The sequence below is a fragment of the Xyrauchen texanus genome, chromosome 7 (genome assembly GCF_025860055.1).
Source record: "Xyrauchen texanus isolate HMW12.3.18 chromosome 7, RBS_HiC_50CHRs, whole genome shotgun sequence".
Lineage (NCBI taxonomy): Eukaryota > Metazoa > Chordata > Actinopteri > Cypriniformes > Catostomidae > Xyrauchen > Xyrauchen texanus.
This window is the reverse complement of record NC_068282.1, coordinates 1,601,001-1,621,489: the sequence shown is the minus strand read 5'-3', so window position 1 is coordinate 1,621,489 and position 20,489 is coordinate 1,601,001. Positions and strand designations below refer to the sequence as shown.

At 42.5% G+C, this 20,489-nt stretch overlaps 1 protein-coding gene across 2 annotated transcripts; it reads right to left on the bottom strand.

The window, feature by feature from the left end:
* Nucleotides 1-3,019: 3,019 nt before the first annotated feature.
* LOC127646147 (methyl-CpG-binding domain protein 6-like) lies at nt 3,020-18,366 on the bottom strand. Of its 2 annotated transcripts, none has more exons than XM_052129603.1 (12): nt 17,797-18,366; nt 17,054-17,203; nt 15,302-15,441; nt 14,898-15,000; nt 14,610-14,778; nt 12,445-13,487; nt 8,639-8,795; nt 7,722-7,861; nt 5,664-6,353; nt 4,110-4,159; nt 3,961-4,024; nt 3,020-3,854 (listed from the first exon to the last, which is right to left on the bottom strand). In XM_052129603.1, exons 3-12 carry the CDS (start codon nt 15,415-15,417, stop codon nt 3,795-3,797), a joined length of 2,592 nt encoding a protein of 863 aa, XP_051985563.1. In that variant the 5' UTR covers nt 15,418-15,441; nt 17,054-17,203; nt 17,797-18,366; the 3' UTR covers nt 3,020-3,794. The 2 variants fall into 2 exon arrangements, with proteins under 2 accessions (XP_051985563.1, XP_051985564.1); XM_052129604.1 differs by having other exon boundaries at nt 12,445-13,484.
* Between the last annotated feature and the right edge of the window lie 2,123 nt (nt 18,367-20,489).

Sequence of the window (20,489 nt, the reverse complement as noted above, 5' to 3'; positions counted from 1 at the left end):
ATTCCAGCATGATGGAGCAACATGTCACAAGGCAAGAGTGATAATGAAGTGGCTCTGAGATCATTACATTGACATTTTGGATCCGTGGCCAGGCAACTCCCCGGATCTTAATCCCATAGAGAACCTGTGGTCAATCCTCAAAAGTCAAGTGGACAAACAGAAACCCATAAACTGTGATCAACTCCGAGCACTAATAATGCAAGAATGGATCATCAGTCAGGATTTGGGACAGAATCTGATATCCGGCATGCCAGAGTGAATTGCAGAGGTTATGAAGAACAAGCGTCAACACTGTAAATATCGACTAAATATCGTGTTTTTGCCAATAAAAGGTTTTCAAACTACTGAAATGCTTATCAAATGTTTTCCAGTACACCATAGAAATGTGTGACAAAATAATCTACAAATACTGAAGCAGCAAACTTTGCAAAACATGACTTGAACATCATGTGACGTCAGTAACAGCCAGTAAATGACTGAAGACACACACTGTGTATTCTGATGACTTGTTGTAACCTAAATGTATATTTTATCACAAGATATGCATTTGGATATACATTTAGACATGATCAAACTATTATTTGTCAAAGTTTAACATTTTAAATGTATTTGAAGTGTCAGTTGTTGCAGTTAATGTCATTATGCTGCGATCAAACCTGACCATGGTGTTACAAACACACAGAATAAACATTTATATACCAATCATTTATTTAAAACGTACACATTTTATAACTCAAAGTAAATCATAATAATGTCACGAAAATGAGCAGCAAGTAACAGAAATGAACTGCAAAATTCTAAAAATTAAATTAGAGTATTTAACAGAAGTATCAAAGTAAACGTGTGTCAGATTGCGGTCATCAGCTGGAAATCAACAATGCCAACGATGAGAAGAAGATGCCCGTTCTGTGCCCGTGTGTGTTCTCGTCTCCATTTCCGAGTGTGTTTAGCATTGTGGCTGATCCATTGGTTTTATTTGATAAATGTAACTAAAATAAATAAAAAAGCATTGTGTTATGGTCTCACCAGTTCATTCGTGTGTGTGTGTGTGTGTGTGTGTGTGTGCGTGCGTTTGCACTGAGGATGTTTTACCGTCTCACTGTCTTTTTTTCTGCATTGTGGCTGATTTATTGATCGTATTTAATATAGCACGTTTTTTATTTTTTATCTGTTTTCTGGTCTTTCACATTCATGGTCGTCAATTTAACACAAATGTATTTCGGTCAAAAATGACCGAACACCATAGGAGGGGTTAATTCACACCAAAATGTCCATGACTAAAAGGCCTTTAAAATCATTATTGAAATTCCCTAAAAAAAAAAAATTATTTACCTTAAAAAAAAAAAAAAGAGAGAGAGAGAGAAAATAGACAGTTTCGTTTAAAATGTTTTAATTCGTTAAATAAAAAAATCAACTCCCAATAAAAAAGGAACTGCTACGTGTCCACGATTCTCAAAGTCTTTTCTTTACAAATCAAACATGAATATGAGAAAGGAAAATGTTTCACTGCGGGAGAAATATTTTACACATTGATCATTTTTTTCCTAAAAAGGTGTACAAAATAAAATACTAAAACTGTACATATTTACATAAAATTCAATAGTAAAATTGCATAATCAGCCTCATTATTAAGTCATTATTTTAAATATTCATTAATATTTTTGTGCCTGTGTTGGTGAGGCACTATCCACGACTAAAGCCCCTAAAAACCTACAAATACACACAATAATCTCTCCGTCTGTAACACACATACACACATATATACTGACAAAAGTCCTACTTAATGAGTTTTGGGCTAAAGGAACCTGGCCATGAGGCAGCGTAAAAGATAAAATAACACTATCGTCATACTAAATCAGTCAGTCGTTTGGTTAGAGGTGGGAGGAACAAGATTCCCGGCTCTGGAACACACTGGAACTATCGAGCACATCTCGGGAATGCTGTCGACTCGTGTTATACAGGAGGAAATGTCCGACAGTTCTGTTGAAGATGCACAACACAATGGAGAAACGCGTTTACTTTGTTCTCCAGACTGATGGGAGTGCACGTTTCATCGAAGTTTCATGAGCCGTGAAGTTCACTGTTACTGTTGTAACACACATTCATAAAACTAACCGTAAAACTGTCGCAATCAGGTGATAATTATTCAATTATCAAATGAATGTGACACATGTAACAATTTAATTGTGGAATTCATGTAACGATAATAAAAATGTCATTGTTGAAATCATGTGACATCGATACAAATTAAATTGTCGAATTCATCTGCTAAATTTAATTATCGAATTGTCAAATTCAAGTGACATTGATCATTATTATGTGGCAAGGATCGTTATAAAATTGTCGAATTCATGTAACAACGATAATTATTAAATTGTCAAATTAATTTGGCAACGATGACTAAGATGGTCGAATTCATGTAACAATGATAAATTAAAGTCGAATTGAGCAACATCGTTCTAAATTAATTTGTCAAATTCATGTAACAATGATAATTATTGTAAAATTAATGTGACAACGATACAAATTTAATTGACGAATTTGTGCGACATTGTTAAAAATTGAATTGCCAATTTTGTACCAATAATTATTAAATTGTAAAATTCATAATTTATGTGACGATGCAAAAAATGTAATTGTCGAATTCATGTAACAACGATAAATTAAAGTCGAATTTGAGCAACATCGTTATAAATTAAATTGTCAAATTCATGTAACAACGATAATTATTAAATTATCAAATTCATTTGGCAATGATGACTAAGAGATGGTCGAATTCATGTAACAACGATAATTATTGTAAAATTAATGTAACAACGATACAAATTTAATTGACGAATGTGTGTGACATTGTTAAATTAAATTGTCCAATGTTGTAACAAAAATTATTAAATTGTCAAATTCATAATTTATGTGACAATGCTAAAAATGTGATTGTCGAATTCATGTAACAACGATAAATTAAAGTCGAATTTGAGCAACATCGTTATAAATTAAATTGTCAAATTCATGTGACAACGATACAAATTTAATTGAGGAATTTGTGTGACATTGTTACAAATTTAATTGTCCAATTTTGTAACAATAATTATTAAATTGTCAAATTCATAATTTATGCAACGATGCTAAAAATGTAATTGTCGAATTTAACAACGATAACTATTCAATTGTATAATTCATGAGCCAACGATACAAATTAAATTATCGAATTCACATGACAACAATATCTATAAAATTGCTGAATTCAGGTGAATGAACACTTTGAAATGATAATTGATTGAACTATAACGATTTGACTTTATTTAACGATTTTTGCCAGAATTGCAATAGGAACTGTGAACTGTAACAATTTTTAAATCGTTTCGTACATGCGACAATTATTTTATCATTATGCAACATCTTTTTTAATGGCCACATATGTGCAACAATTTACGCAAGAATGGCTTTCCGTACGTTAAAGATTGTTACGTTTTCATGTTCGTGCCACGATAACTTTTCTAAAACTGTAACATTCATGCCACAATTTACGTAACAATATTCGTCCATAACGAATGAAGCTCAGTGTGTACCTCCAGAGATCACAGCACCAAAACACCAGAATGTTTAACAAATAAAATAAAATAAAAAAAAGAGTGAATGAGCAGGAGTGAGATAACTGGAGAGACGTGATTCAAACGGAAAGTCTTCACAGTGTGGCTCAGTCAAACGGCATGACACGGCCTGGTGGTGTTGCCATGGCAACAGTGCTGGCGTTGGTGGTAAGTACAGTAGGACGAGGGCTCGTTTAAGGGGCGTTATCGCATTACACGTCGTCTCTTCCCCCTCGCGGATCTCGCCGGTCTCGACAGTGCCATCTGCGTCACACAACACACATTAAACTAGAGTGAATGGAAGTCAAAACAAGTTGGGACATTTATTTTGTTAGATGTATTTTGTATTAATATAGTGTTTCAGTCTTACTGCAGCGGTGGGCTCCTCTATGATGCTGTCGATGCCCCCCGGCAGCTCTGGCGCCCTCTGCAGCCTGAGAGGAATGAAAAGTGTTTGTAACAACACAAATCAGATCACTGGAATGAATGTGCATGTTAATCTATGACGGCTGCACTTACGACTGTTTTCTCTTGCGCCCTCTTCTGGACACTGTGTGCACGTCTTCAGCCTGTGTGAGGAAATAAATATGTGGAGTATGTTCAAAATAGCATATTTCCGTTCTGCTCATCCCATTTCTGCCATATGTATCCCATAATGCAATGAACTCAAGTTGACTTTTCATTTCCAGTGTAATGTATGAACCGTTATTAACCCTTTAAGCTCTGACGGTGTTTTTAAAGATTTCCTGTTTCAGTTGCATACCCAAAATAATTGTTTATTTTTTTTAAAAACAGTGTTTGGTGTCATTGTAAAGAAAACATTTCAAAAACATTTAAGATATAGATTATGACACTTTCTGAGATTCTCAACCTCAGAAACTGCTGAAAAAAAAAAAAATAAATGGAAAAAAAACAACAACAAAAAAAAAAAAAAGCCAAAAATTAACTTTATTTTTTTGATTTGACATTATGTATTAAATTAGGTGGTGAATTATGTTCATTTCAACATAAAAAAAAAAAAAGGGGGGGAAAAAGTTGTATTAGTTAACATTAGTTAATGTACAATGAACAATTGTATTTATTAACCAACATTAACAAAGATTAATAAATGCTGTTATAAATATATTCTTAATTGCTTATTCATGATAACTAATGCATTTACTAGTTTTAACAAATGTAACCTTATTATAAAGTGTTACAACTTTTGTTTCGTTCCCAATCATGTCAACTGTGTCTAAATAAATGTTGATACGACAAAACAATCAAAAGTTCCAACATTACAAATATAATTGATCATAATGTCCAAAAACATCTCCAAACAAATAAAAGATAATAATTGTACATAAGAACTAATTACACATGCAAACACAACAATGACTAAAGGTTTGCATAGCATGCAGACATGATTTTAGTCATGAGATTTCACAGAATGAGTTTCATTCTGTGTCATTTGAGTCATCATTGAGTCTGTGTCGTGTATTTGGCGCCATCTCCTGGTGGTCATATGTAACATTGTGCTTCATGTGGATTATCTAATGATCTATACATCTGATTATCTTGTGTGTGGACTCGATTGAAAGATAATCACAGACTCTAAATAATCATATGTGAGATCAAGTCAAAACTTTTAATTTAGTTATCAGCCCCTACAAGACTTTATTTATTTATTTAACACAAAATTGGTTTAAAAATGCACAATAATCATATTCATTTCTGAGATTGTAAATGGACGTACTTACAGAATAAAAAATGCTTGATGGTCATGTGACAAGGTCATGTGACGAGAATGTAGCACACTACTTCTGAAATAGTTTACTTTCAAACAGTATCAATACAGAAAAACAGAAATTCCGTAACTGACAATAATTGTATTTATTTTTAAATATTTCTTAAATGCATAAAAAAAAAAAGCTCAAAAACACAAATAAGCATTTTTTTTTTTTTTTTTGTGGCCCAAATTTAGATGCATCTCTGACAGACCGTGTACAATACTGTGCATAACCTAATCATTATTCCTAATAGTCCAATTTGTTAAAGGGTACTCCAAAACTCATATGCCATAATCACACTTACCCTGCTTTGCTCAGTGTCTCTACTGCTGAGGTCATCGCCCGCCTCTCTGCTCGCCCTCTCACTGGGACTCAAATACCCCTGCAGCCTTCGTCCATCCTCCTCCTCCTCATTGTCATCACCGTTTTGTCGTCTTCCCTCCATTCCTGAACCGATCCCGTTGCTATAGACACACATATTGGCCGACCCGTCCGTCTTGGCTTCCTCCATGAAGACAGGATGCAGAGGGGCGTCTGACAGGGCGTCGGCCCCTGCTGGTTTACTGGGTGGCGGCGTGGAGGGGTCTTCGCTCAGTTTGGGCGTTCCGCGGGCAGGAGACTGTGCCATGTCCATGCCGAGACGGGACAGATCCTGGTTATGGACCGAACATGCACGTCGTGGGCTGAGAGAGGGTGGGGCGCTGGCCTGCTGGAGAATGGACGGCAGTTCTGGGTATGACAGGGGTGTGGAGTCAGACCCGCCTTCGGCTCGCTCGCTGACCTGCAGGAAGGAGGTGTAGATCGTGTCCATGAAGGAACTGTAGGGGTCAAACAGCCCCGTTCCGCTCGAGCCCTCTCGCTGCTGCGCAGATGTCTGCACTGGATTGAGTAGGGAATCCTGGGATACCTGAGCTGATGGAAGCTCTTCTTGTGATGGAGGAGTCTCGTGGAGAGACACCGGCTTCTCTCCCATCAATGCGGGAGCCATTGTGAGCTGAGAATAAGAAAACAGATCACTGAACCGGCCCTTTCCACAAGGAGGATATATTACAGAGCTCAAAATTGGTTTCTTTTCAACAAAGTCTCAAAGGCTGTGCTTCCATTCAAATTGCAAATGTAAGAGAAAAAAATCGTTTTGCGTGCGCACCGTCGCAATAAGTTTGGTGTGCGCCCTCGCAATAGTTTGCATTCTCCAGCAATATGTTTTGCGTGTGCATCGTCGCAATAAGTTTGGTGTGTGCGCACCGTCGCAATAAGTTTGGTGTGTGCGCCCTCGCAATTGTTTGCATTCTCCAGCAATACGTTTTGCGTGCGCACCGTCGCAATAGTTTGCATTCTCCAGCAATACGTTTTGCGTGTGCATCGTCGCAATAAGTTTGGTGTGTGCGCCCTCGCAATTGTTTGCATTCTCCAGCAATACGTTTTGCGTGCGCACCGTCGCAATAGTTTGCATTCTCCAGCAATACGTTTTGTGTGCGCACCGTCGCAATAGTTTGCATTCTCCAGCAATACGTTTTGCGTGTGCATCGTCGCAATAAGTTTGGTGTGTGCGCCCTCGCAATTGTTTGCATTCTCCAGCAATACGTTTTGCGTGCGCACCGTCGCAACAGTTTGCATTCTCCAGCAATACGTTTTGTGTGCGCACCGTCGCAACAGTTTGCATTCTCCAGCAATACGTTTTGCGTGCGCACCGTCACAATAGTTTGCATTCTCCAGCAATACGTTTTGCGTGTGCATCGTCGCAATAAGTTTGGTGTGTGCGCCCTCGCAATAGTTTGCATTCTCCAGCAATACGTTTTGCGTGCGCACCGTCGCAATAAGTTTGGTGTGTGCGCCCTCGCAATAGTTTGCATTCTCCAGCAATATGTTTTGCGTGTGCATCGTCGCAATAAGTTTGGTGTGTGCGCCCTCGCAATTGTTTGCATTCTCCAGCAATACGTTTTGCGTGCGCACCGTCGCAATAGTTTGCATTCTCCAGCAATACGTTTTGCGTGTGCATCGTCGCAATAAGTTTGGTGTGTGCGCCCTCGCAATTGTTTGCATTCTCCAGCAATACGTTTTGCGTGCGCACCGTCGCAATAGTTTGCATTCTCCAGCAATACGTTTTGCGTGCGCACCGTCGCAATAAGTTTAGTGTGTGCGCCCTCGCAATAGTTTGCATTCTCCAGCAATACTTTTTGCGTGCCGTCGCAATAAGTTTGGTGTGTGCGCCCTCGCAATAGTTTGCATTCTCCAGCAATACGTTGAATGAATAAAGTATTTTAATCAGTAATTTGGTCATTTGAATTATAGTCATGTGATATTTAATGAAACAGAAACACTTTTAAACACATATATGCAAATCTCAGGTATGAAAGTTTACCTGTAGGCAGGTGAGTGGGTTCAGAGGTGTTTGGTTCTGTGGCAGTGGGACACCCAGAGAGGTGCCCTGTGGTATCAGGAGTGAACCCCCTCCTAGTAAACTATGAAGACTGTTAATGTTACCCAGAGCGGCGAGGTCACCTGCACAGAGAGGGAAATAACAAAATGCAACATAAGAACTTTGTGTGAAGGAGTGCAAAGAGATCATAAAAAAGTGTGAACTTCAATATCTAAACCAAAATAAAATTTTCATGTTGCTTGTGCTGAAAATTGGTGTAAACAGGCTTCGATTAAGTGTTTTCAGTAACAGAAATGCAATGCACTGATGCCAACTGCATTGATGCACGTCAACATCAGCGCAGTTGGCATCCTGCCCACTTCAACACAGACCACAGTTCTGGCAGAGAGCTCTGCGTCAGCAGTTTTCACAGTTCTGCACGGAGATGCTTGTCGAGCGTGGTCACTGCTGCGGCCAAAATGTATTTAAAAGAAAAGACTCAAGTCTCTTTCAGTTTATCGTCATATCCACACCAGCAGGCGTGTACTGAAAGGTCGCTCAGAATGACTCTGCAGAGTCAACCGAGATGTCAGTTTAGGTATAAAATCCCCCCCGAGCACTCAGACTGTGAAATGTCAATGCAATGTCACTGGGCAGGAAGTGCCACTCCGAGTGCATTTGATCATTGTGTGCAGAGTGCCTCGAGGTTTGGCTTTGCATCACATAGTAACTAGAAATGCACAGACATATCAGCTGTAGAAAATGCCATTGTTGGGTTGTCAGGTAAATGGGAATAAAAGCTTTTTGGTCAAAACATTTCCCGATACCTAGATGTAACAGCCCCGCAGAATACTGTTTAGATACTTTATGGTTTTGGGGCGTAAATGGCTACAATCTTTGAAAAACACTTATTTACTTACCAAGAACCCCATGTGCGAGTAGAGGGGGCAGGAAGTGAGGTGTGTGGGTGTGTTTGTCCTGCTCAGTCAGGGGGTCACACACTTCCTGGCCTGTGGTGGGCACCAGGGGGGCACAGGTCACCGAGGTAGAAACTAGAGCATGACTGGACAGAGTCCCCTAGAAACCACACATAAAATGTATTTATAAATATTAGACTAGATGTGCGTTACAACTAAATCATCATGGCACATGAACACCTCATCGTTCAGGAATGACCTTAAGTACCTACTTGGCATTTGAAATGAGCTAATATGTTAATCTATCGCTAAATATAATACATTTTAGTTATTATATGAGCATAAATTAAATGCAGTTCAGCAAATACTACCATGATGTATATTTACAATTGTACTGCACAATTTAAATGACCGAGAATTGGGAGTCCGGTGTTTAAATGTGATTATTATAAAATAAATAATGTCAATGCAAAAATACAAAAAATCTTTATGGTTCTAAAAGTTGTTAATTTTATGCAAAATTTTATTTTTTAATTTTGTGACTGGAATATGAGATTTTGTGAGATTCACCTTTCAATCGCAATCTCACAACCCCCCTGCAGTTCCATCACATGCCACTAGAGGACAAGAACATCCCGGTTGGGAAACCTGTCCTTTGAAGAGGAATGCACCATTTGAAGGCATGCAGACTGAGTGTGCACCAGAGTTTCCGCTTATACGTTTGTGCCTGGAAACGTGTCATGTGAATGATAAAGTTTCCCGAATTTTTTTTATTTTGCGCTGTAACGCGATGCATAATAACGCAATATAATAATGACACAATTAAGTCAAATGGGCGTGGCCAATTTCCTTGACTTTATTTTTATGACTATTTTCCCGGCACAAAAGCATTTTGCTGCTAAAGTTAAGTCCAAGTGTGCCGCACAAGCCCTCAAAAGTGAAGCCAAAACGTCTCGATCGCCCCCCGGTGGCTGGTCCTAGTATAGGTCATAAACCCCGCCTCCATATGTTATTCAACGGGACGTGAGACCAACTAAACAATTAAATTACACTTCACATATCTTTTTTCCAAAGATAGTTTCTGTCATTTACTGTCGTTTCTATCACGTTGATGTCATTTCAAGTGTTTGTTTTCAAAATAAGTTTGTTTTTAGTTATTTGATGCTATAAAAACGGTGCTGTGACATCATGATTGACAGCTGTGATTGACAGGTTCTCTGAGCGAAGTAGTCACTGGAGCACCAACTGACTTTTGTTCGGGATCTTCTGGAGGACTGAGGAGATTGGAGCTTTAAATTTAATATCTAAATTTCTATAATTAATTATTTCACACCGTCAAAATTCAAAAGTGCAGGGGTGTGTCCTTGCGATTGATTCAGCGAGAGTGAGGGCGGGGCCTTGAATTCGCGGCTTTACTTCCTGCTCACTACTGCGCAGGTCTGGTCCCGAAATCGCAACGGCGCAGACTCGAGTCCCAAGATGTCAGCGCCATATCGGGACACTGGCGGCTTCAGTTCTCACCAATGGAAAAGAGCGAAGGGGCGTTGGCCATCTTTTGTTACAGTCTATGGTTAAGTCAAATGTGTCCAGTATTTCTCGTCAACTTGAGATTTCACATTAGCCTGGAGTCCTTCTCCAGAAGATGCCAATGCAAAGCTGTCTGCAACTCTGAATTGAGAAGCATCTCAATGCGGGCATGCGAGACGGGATGCAGGCTGCTTATGCCAGTGTGCGGGAAACAACCCGCTTAAGCCGCAGATTAGGACTTTGCATGTTTCGGGAAAGTTTAAACCTCCATGTCAGCCAAGCGCCGTTATCATAGGGATGGCGCCACGTTATACACTTATAATGCTTCATGTTATTATTTTCACCGGATATTGTGTCTGACATTTTAACGGTCAAAAACAAGTCATTACAGACTAACGGAAACCCTGGTGTGCACATATGAAGCATGCATTTGGTGTGCGATTGTGCATTTACCTGAGAATGAGGCGGGGGATGGTGTGTGGTTGGCGAGGGGTTCGGTCTGAGCCAGAGCAGCGGCCAGCAGAGCGGGGTTGAGGGAGAGGAAGCCGGGTGGGGGAGGGCCAAGGGGGGTGGAAAGAAGGAGTGACTGGCCGTCGGTGGGGGGTGCTAGAGTTTGAAGGGCCTCCAAGAGCCCAGGCCCCATCAAGACAGAGTCCAGAAGAGCAGGAGTCTTCTCCAGAGATAATCCATCCGCAAACATTTGTTGCTGGGCAGTGGGTATCTCCAGATTGAGAGGTAACGGCAACATGGCACCGGGATTCTGCCCGAGCAGCAGAGAAGCCATGAGGAAGGCCTGAAGCCCGGGAGGTTTGTCACCACCTTCCACCCCTGGCAGGTTTAACAGACTGACAAGGCTGAGAGGAAGTTCACCCTGGGCGCCCATCGTTGAGGGCAGTACATTGAGAGGAGAGTTCAGAATGCCACCGGAAGGCTGTACCGGTTGCTGGGGTTGGGTGCCACCTGGCACAGAGTGCTGGCTGCCTGTCCAGACCCCTAAAGGCAGGGAGCCCAGAAAGGGCGGCAGCAAGGAGGGTAGTCCGACATTGGATGATAAAAGCTGAAGGAGTTGTTCTTGGTTCATGAAGGGGAAGGCCTCTGCCAGTGGCATGGAATCAGCAGGGTCAGCGGTGAGGTTAGAGAGGCTGTGGTCCAAGTCACAGCCAACCAGCAGTCTTGTGTCCGAGTCTGGGTGATCTACAGTGTCTACAGGACCTGAAAACAGAAAACACAAAACTGTGAAACTGACCATCTTGATGAAGCACTTTGCCTGAGTTTGCAACTCAGATGTCAAAAGGTCTTTGGGTCTTTACCAAGATCTCTAGTGTAAAATTGCATTAAGAACACAAGTTGTAACAAAGACTTACCTTTAATTTCCACAGCTTGATTGTGGTTTGACTGGTGGAGTTGGTTTATTTGGTAGGTGTTGTGGTCAGAAACCTCTGTCGTTTTGGATCCACAACCTTTCTCTGGGAGAGAGGGCAAGCAGGAGATTGAGGGCATCTGGTTCACAAAGCTTATAACTGAACTGCTAAGGTCCGGCTGCGTGCCCGTGTGTGGCTGGCTCAAGTTCAGGATAGTGTTGCTGGAGGTCGTTTTGAGGTTCATGGTTGTCTCATCACCCATCAGACAATAGGGCTGCTGTGCAGAAGGTTCGGGCATGGGCACTGGGCTTTGGGGTTGAGGATGCAGGAAGCGTAACGTGGGCTGGTTGTCGCATTGGGGTGTCTGAGGAGTAATGGGTCTTGGTGAAGAGGGTGGATGTGTATGTCTGTTGCCAGGCATGGCAGTGGAGCTGCTGGACTGTTGGGCTGTATTTTGCGCATTCTGCATGCTGAGAAGCTGAAGCAGGGCGGAGAGAGGCTGGGAGGGAGACGGGGAGGAAAGTAGGAGGGTATTAGCATTTCCTGGCTTACTGCCTTCCTCTGAATCCTGCAACCTAAGAGCGCTGTTCGAGTAGGAGGTGTTCGGTAATGAGGCATTCGGAGGAGCGACAGGCAGCCGGTGGTTGTCTGAGTAAGGGATTGGTGGAGAGGAAGGTGAAAGGGTTGGAGAGATGAGAGAGGCGGAGTGGACAGATCACTAGAGGTCTGGCTAAACTGAGATTCTTTGATCATGCTCAGTACAGTGGGAGAGCGGCGCTGCCGTTTGCGGTGTGATGTTTTCTCAGTAACAGCAGGGGGACTCTGGGAGAGGGAAGTGGAGTGTGGGTGTAACATGGCAGTTAGGGACTTTGCACTGGTGGAGTTGGGGTGGAGGCTACTGTTTAAAGTGCTAATCAATACCTTTGACTGCTGCTCCTTATCCAGGCCCGTGAGAGGGATTGCGGACAGCACATCTGCTGTGTTTAGCTGGCTCTGGGTTTTCTGGTTGGCCAGCTGGGCTTTGGCTGCTGCAGAAAGGAGGCTGCTGGCCGGGAAAGAGCTACTGACATGATGCTGGCTCTTCTGTTGGCTGGGAATATGTCCTAGAGGACGCCCAAGCTGGCCTGGGGCTTGAGCAGAGTTTAGTGGGATTGCAGTTTCCCCGTTCCTCTTGTCACCAGGATTAAGGTGGGCTGACATCGGGGCCTGTGACATGTGATGATTACTTTGGTTGCTAAAGATGGTGGAGTTAGTGTTGGAGCTGATGTTGGTGGTATTACAGTCTTTATAGTGCTGCAAGATGCCCTCTAGACGACTGCAAGGGCTGGTGGGGGGGACAGGGGGCTTAGGAGAGGAGCACGGCATGGTGGGAGGTGACAGTTTGACCCCCTGGATGAAGATTGACCCTGGTGCTCCCTGATCAGAAAGAGAAGAGGTTGAGGAATGACGAGAACGCTGGTGGGGTGAGAAGGTATCCCGACGTGAGGGGGACGAGCAAACAGAAAGAGGAGGGGGCGAATTCACACTTGCTCCTTGTGGATGTGGCAGATGCATTCGACCAATTAGAGTAGAGGATGAAGAGGGGCATGTCGAGAAGGAGTTGGGGAGCAGGTTGTTGTTGGGAGATGTGGAGTTGTGCAATGTTCTTTGGAGGATGTTTTGAGAACGGGGTGGATGAGAGTGAGGGTTCCACTGCTGCTTCACGTAAGCGGGCGTATTGCTGCCTATTGGGGTTTGAGTAATGGGCTTCTTTAAGGGTGAGTTTTGTTCTGGGGGCCGTGAGATAGGGGTGTGGCAAACAGAACCATTCTGCAGAACAGAACGAGGAGAGGTCAGTGGAAAGGTGATGCTGTTGGATTTGAGATGGTTGCGTCTCGGTTGAGGATAAGTGCAGTGGGCGCCATCTCCGTGAGCCAGAACCGATCCTCTCGGCTCCTTGCCATCCACGGTGCATGCAACACCTCCTTAAACAAACAAGCAGATGCCACAACTTACCTTACTGAACACAGAGGAACATAAACGTATAGGATACTCCAATATGATTGGTACATGTTTACAAATAATCCAATATTTCATAAAAAGCATAACTTAGTCGTTGCAGCTACATTGCACTTGAAATAAACAGTGAACTGGATATTTAAGATACCGTTTCTCACTGGAAACTTTACATTATGTATACAGTATTTATTCTTAAGTACAATCACCTCGACTGACTCTAATTGGATCAGTTTCAGCACACATTTTACACATTGCAATTGCACATTCGTAAACTGTCTTCAAGCTGAAGTGACGTAATTTCTTCGGCACCAAACATTCGTTTTCCAACAGCTTCCCCCATCCGCCGTCAACCAGGCAAACAATAGTCCCACCCCAAACTCATGCCATTGGTCGAGCCAATGATGCTTTGTCAGGTTGGTTGGGTTGCTCAAAATAAACAGAGCAATTTTGACCAATTTTGAGAAAGTCAACCCCAAGAATGGCTTCCTTAATGGGGCAGCTGTGGCTCAGTTTGTGGGGCGGGTCGGCCACTAATCGCAGGATTGGTGGTTCGAATCCCGGCCCACATGACTCCACATGCCAAAGTGTCCTTGGGCAAGACACTGAAGACACTGAAAAGTTGCTCCCAATGGCAGGCTTGCGCCTTGTATGGCAGCTCTGCCACCATTGGTGTATGAATGAGTGAATGTGTCAGTTTAAAGCACTTTGCATACTGTTAAAGTTAAAGTGCAAACCATTTACCATTGTTGCATAATAAGCTGTGATGGGTGAAAAAGTATTTTAACATTGGAAAAGTTACACACGTCAGCTTTAACTTTCAGTCTCAGGCACATTTTATAAATCTGTGTGCATTGCGTTTATAAGGTGCATATTGTTAATTCTGTGCCTTTCTCCTGTATAAGATGAGCCCTCGTTTTTCACTCATCACTACATTCATTAACACGTTTTCTTTAAAATAATGCCCACATGAGAACAGAAAATACTGGACAGTAATTAGCTTTAAGACAAGCTGTTAGAAAGACTAAACTGACCTAAAGAGCTACCATGTTGTAGAATACCGTGAGGTGAAGGTGTATGAAGACGCAAACCTGTGGCATGAGCCAGCCGGGCGAGTTGTGAGGGCTGCATGCTTTGGCATAGTGCTTCCATGGCATCAACTTTCCTGCGATGGTTGCAGAGTTTAGTCATATCTTCCTCAACCTTACCTGTCTGATGACCAGGAGCTTGAACCATCCCAACAGGATCAAAGTTAAAGACCTGCATCGATTTAGAAACACACTTAATATGACTATTAACTGAGACTCTATGCCTCTAAGGTCTCAGCACTCACTGGAATAAACAGTCAAGGGTAATGTGGTGGCAAGAAGTGATCTCACCTTATTTGGGACAAGCGGGCACTCAAGTCCACACTTACACGTGCCATCTGTCCACAGATACACCCTCACCTCGTCCACAGATCGCAGGACTGTACCATTTGGGCTAGAAGAGGTCAGAAGAGATGAGATAAGAGTAAAGTCGCCAAATGTAAATCGTACCACAACTGTTTAAGACTAGGGTACGGTGCACTTATGCACGCTCGGACTATCGGCCAGTTTATTCAATGGCAGGCGGTTGGAATATTCCAGAAATTTTGAAATGACGTTTGGTGGCACCAGTGGCACAGTAATTACACACTTCAGCTTTAAGTCAGATTAGTCGTCTATGTTGCTCAGACAACCCAACTAGTCAATTTTGAAAAGACATTGTTTTGGAAATCCTTAGAACAGGTATGTCGCTGTACCTGATGTAAGACACAGTCCCATTTTCCACCTTCCTCTGCCAGCCAACTGGGATCTGAGTGGTGATCGTCGTACCTCCATCTTTATCTCCAGCCACACTCTCACTGCCCCCCGTCATTTTCTGCTCACACACATCCAGCTCCTAAAGACGTAAAATGATTTCAATTTAGATTCAAAACTTCTTAATTCAAATGTATTTCCAATTGTAGACTCAGGCCACATCTGTCAATCTGCTTCCGAATGTGTAATCCTGAGAGTTATTTACAGGAGAGATGACCACATGCTACAACCTAAATCACTCCTGAAAAATTCAGGTTATGACAAAAGTATTTCCATAAAATTCATGTAGCACGTACATATCCCAACAACTTTTTTCAGTCTCTCTTTACTGTAGTTTCTCCCACCAGACCTGCCGTTTTAGAGTAACATGCATTAAGGTAAAATTACTTATCCAATGTGCGCAAGTCTCTTTCGACGTCAAGACGTTTTATCCAATGTGCGCACGTCTCTTTGTGGTTTGACGTCACTTATCCAATGAGCGCACGTCTCTACGCGGTTTGACGTCACATATCCAATGTGCGCACGTCTCTACGCGGTTTGACGTCACATATCCAATGTGCGCACGTCTCTTTGCGGTTTGACGTCACATATCCATTGTGCGCACGTCTCTACGCGGTTTGACGTCACATATCCATTGTGCGCACGTCTCTACGCGGTTTGACGTCAAGCCGTTTTCAGCGATTTATCCAATGTGCGCACGTCTCTTTGCGGTTTGACGTCACATATCCATTGTGCGCACGTCTCTACGCGGTTTGACGTCACATATCCATTGTGCGCACGTCTCTACGCGGTTTGACGTCACATATCCATTGTGCGCACGTCTCTACGCGGTTTGACGTCAAGCCGTTTTCAGCGATTTATCCAATGTGCGCACGTCTCTTTGCGGTTTGACGTCACATATCCAATGCGCACACGTCTCTACGCGGTTTGACGTCAAGCCGTTTTTACCAACTTATCCAATGTGCGCACGTCTCTGCGGTTTGACGTCATATCCAATGTGCGCACGTCTCTGCGGTTTGACGTCATATCCAATGTGCGCACGTCTCTGCGGTTTGACGTCATATCCAATGTGCGCACGTCTCTGCGGTTTGACGTCATATCCAATGTGCGCACGTCTCTGCGGTTTGACGTCATATCCAATGTGCGCACGTCTCTACGCGGTTTGACGTCATATCCAATGTGCGCACGTCTCTACGCGGTTTGACGTCATATCCAATGTGCGCACGTCTCTACGCGGTTTGACGTCATATCCAATGTGCGCACGTCTCTATGCGGTTTGACGTCAAGCTGTTTTTACCAACTTAACCGATGTGCGCACGTCTCTACGCGGTTTGACATAAAAAGCAGAGAATAAGAAGACTATTTCAAATGTCATGTAAACACGGTTTCTTGCGTTGTCAGATTTGTTTATATAAGCTGATTTTTGGTAGTAATCTGTGTAATGGTGTGTATGTAAACGCTCTGTGAAGAGTAAGAGTTCTGTAATCTGCACACACAAGCAATGATAATTTAGGGAGTTCACACCCCTGCTGAAACACGGCTGTCACTCTCAAAACTTTTGCAGTGTGTAAGTGGCCTTAGAAAGAAAAATGTATAAATAGTAAAAAAAATAAAAAATAAAAAAAAAAACTCAATAAACAGACTTCTTAAATGGCAGAATTGCACAGAAAAGATTTGGCGTGGTGTGGCTGTACCTGTTCATTTTGATACAGCCTTGGTCAGCACCATTTGTGTTGGAGGACATTTACGCAGCATTAAAATTTCGCAATCGAAAACTAAATCTCTGGCGAAATCCTCTCGAAAACACCGAGATGCTCCTTCGGAACGCTCCAAAAGCTGGCAATCTGAAAATATCAAGATAAGAAAAAACTTAGGGCACATTTCAATAATGTAGTACACTGGCATTACTATAGTAAAGTTAGTGCACCCTTTAAAATAAGACTTAATAATGAATCTAAACACACTAAAAGGTGATATCTTTAATAGCACAAATGTCCAGTTAATCAAGTTTTTTCTAATAGATTTTAAACTCAAGAGAGGAACATCTTGACCCTCCTTACAAACCAGTACAGTGCCAGTACCATGGTAGAGAGATGGTATCAGATGGTACTTTTGGTAAGTGCATTGCACTGCAAGGTATACTATGGTACTACAAGATGCATGCACAAAAGCATTAGATCTACAATGAAAGTATGCAACGTTTTAATGAAAAGTACAGTGTAAATACGAAAATACAATGCAATCATATAAGCTTCAGATTGTGAGTTTAAAGCCTTTATATTTTAAGAAGTGCAACCGAATGACGCGTTTTGACGGCTGATATGTGGCACATTATCAAACAACCCATTATGTTGCAAGCTAACGCGACGCGAGTCACAATAACGCTCGCGATCAGTGTGACGCGCTGTTGGCCTTCTTTAGCTCGCGGGCTACGAACCTCTGTTGTGTTGACGAAGTTTCCTGCTTCTTCAGCGCGCGACCGAACAAGCTTCTCGACGGACTTTACTTGCAAGTGTCACCGTTGCAAGAGCTGTTAGAGACGTCGAGGGATTTTATGCACTTCCCAGCGTCTTCATCCATCCGGGGCGTCCTGCTTAAAAACAAAGAGCAATAACGCAGTTTTATTGAGCCCCGTGCATTGTCGTCCAGTTTCGCGTGAATCGTGCTCGAGGGCGCGATCGCCTCATTTAAAGGTCCAACGCTCTTCTAATGAAACTATGTGATGATTGCGGCTCTATGATGGTGCTTTTAGTTTATTTCCGTTTCCAAGTTCCTATTTTTTTTTTTTTCCTTAGGATCCCGTGCCAAAAAAAAAAAATAATCATGGAGTTTTCATCCACGCATGCGCAGTCGGTGCCGTCGGGCTTGGGAATTCCATGGCGCTCCAAAACCAGCAGGGGGAGCGCGAGAGCCACTTGAGAGATAAATACACCCTATGGGGAAATTATAAAAGCACACTTTTGTATGTCTGTGCTACGGAAGAGGATTAGGGCCAAGCAATAATAAAAAATTAAAACCATCTCGAGATTAAAGTCATTATAATGCGAGATTAAACTTAACGACTTTATTCTCGATATTTAATGAGTTTATTCTCAAGATTGTATTTCGACTTTTTTCTCGAAATTTAACGAGTTTAATCTCGCATTATAATGACTTTAATCTCGAGATGGCTTTATTTTTTTTTATTATTGCTTGGCCCTAATCCTCTTCCGTACTGTGCCATGTGAATTTTCTGAAATAAATATATATAATGCGTTATAATTAAGTTTATCTGTTAATGTGTTATTTCTGTTAAGCTCAACTGCATGTTTTGCTGATATCAATTATAGATAATTGCAGATAAAATGTCAAATGTGTTTGAAAGTCACAGGAAATCGTGCACCTTTTTTTCTCAAGTGGTTATTTTGAATAAGTTAAATGTGACCTATAACCTTTGCCCCGGTATGTACACGATATCACTTTAACCCCGCAAAGGGGCCTTTTACCCCAAGTGAGGAGTAACAGTCTCCCTCAGCAAAAAACAAAATGTTCTTTTTTTTATTAACAATTTTTATAGATTCCATTCAACAAATTAAACAAACATCACAGAAAATGCGGATTCAAATTAAATACAATTAAACCCTTCCCCCCACGTGAGTGTGTGTGTGTGTGTGTGTGTGTGTGTGTGTGTGTGAGTGTGTGTGTGTGTGTGTGAGAGAGTGTGTGTGTGTGTGTGTGAGTGTGTGAGTGTGTGTGTGTGTGAGTGTGTGTGTGTGTGTGTGAGAGAGTGTGTGTGAGTGTGTGTGTGTGTGTGTGAGTGTGTGTGTGAGAGAGTGTGTGTGAGTGTGTGTGTGTGTGAGTGTGTGTGTGTGTGTGTGTGAGTGTGTGTGTGTGTGAGTGTGTGTGTGAGAGAGTGTGTGTGAGTGTGTGTGTGTGTGTGAGTGTGTGTGTGTGTGAGAGTGTGTGTGTGAGTGTGTGTGTGTGTGTGTGTGTGTGTGTGTGTGTGTGTGTGTGTGAGTGTGTGTGTGTGTGTGTGTGTGTGTGAGAGAGTGTGTGTGAGTGTGTGTGTGTGTGTGTGAGTGTGTGTGTGTGTGTGTGAGTGTGTGTGTGTGTGTGTGAGTGTGTGTGTGTGTGTGTGAGAGAGTGTGTGTGAGTGTGTGTGAGAGTGTGTGTGTGAGTGTGTGTGTGTGTGAGAGAGAGAGTGTGTGTGAGTGAAAGTGTGTGTGAGAGAGAGAGTGTGAGTGAGTGTGTGAGAGTGTGTGTGTGTGTGAGAGTGTGTGTGTGTGAGTGAAAGTGTGAGTGAGAGTGTGTGTGTGTGTGAGAGTGAAAGTGTGAGTGAGAGTGTGTGTGTGTGTGAGAGTGAAAGTGTGAGTGAGAGTGTGTGTGTGTGTGTGAGAGTGAAAGTGTGAGTGAGAGTGTGTGTGTGTGTGAGTGAGAGTGTGTGTGTGTGAGTGAAAGTGTGAGTGAGAGTGTGTGTGTGTGTGAGAGTGAAAGTGTGAGTGAGAGTGTGTGTGTGTGTGTGTGAGAGTGTGTGTGAGCGTGTGTGTGTGAGAGTGCATGTGAGTGTGCGTGTGCGCGAGAGTGTGTGTGCTTGAGTGTGTGTGTGAGAGTCTGAGTGAGAGTGTGTGTGTGTGTGTGAGTGAGAGTGTGTGTGTGTGTGTGAGTGAAAGTGTGAGTGTGAGTGTGTGTGTGAGTGTGTGTGTGTGTGAGAGTGCATGTGAGTGTGCGTGTGCGCGAGAGTGTGTGTGTGTGTGCTTGAGTGTGTGTGTGAGAGTATGAGTGAGAGTGTGTGTGTGAGAGTGTGCGTGTGCGCGTGTGTGTGTGTGTGAGAGTGTGTATCTGTGTGAGTGTGTGTGTGTGAGAGAGTGTGTGTGTGTGTGTGTGAGAGAGTGTGTGAGTGTGTGTGTGTGTGTGAGAGAGTATGTATGTGAGTGTGTGTGTGTGTGTGAGAGAGTATATACAGTGAGGAAAATAAGTATTTGAACACCCTGCTATTTTGCAAGTTCTCCCACTTAGAAATCATGGAGGGGTCTGAAATTGTCATCAGTAGGTGCATGTCCACTGTGAGAGACATAATCTAAAAAAAAATCCAGAAATCACAATGTATGATTTTTTAACTATTTATTTGTATGATACAGCTGCAAATAAGTA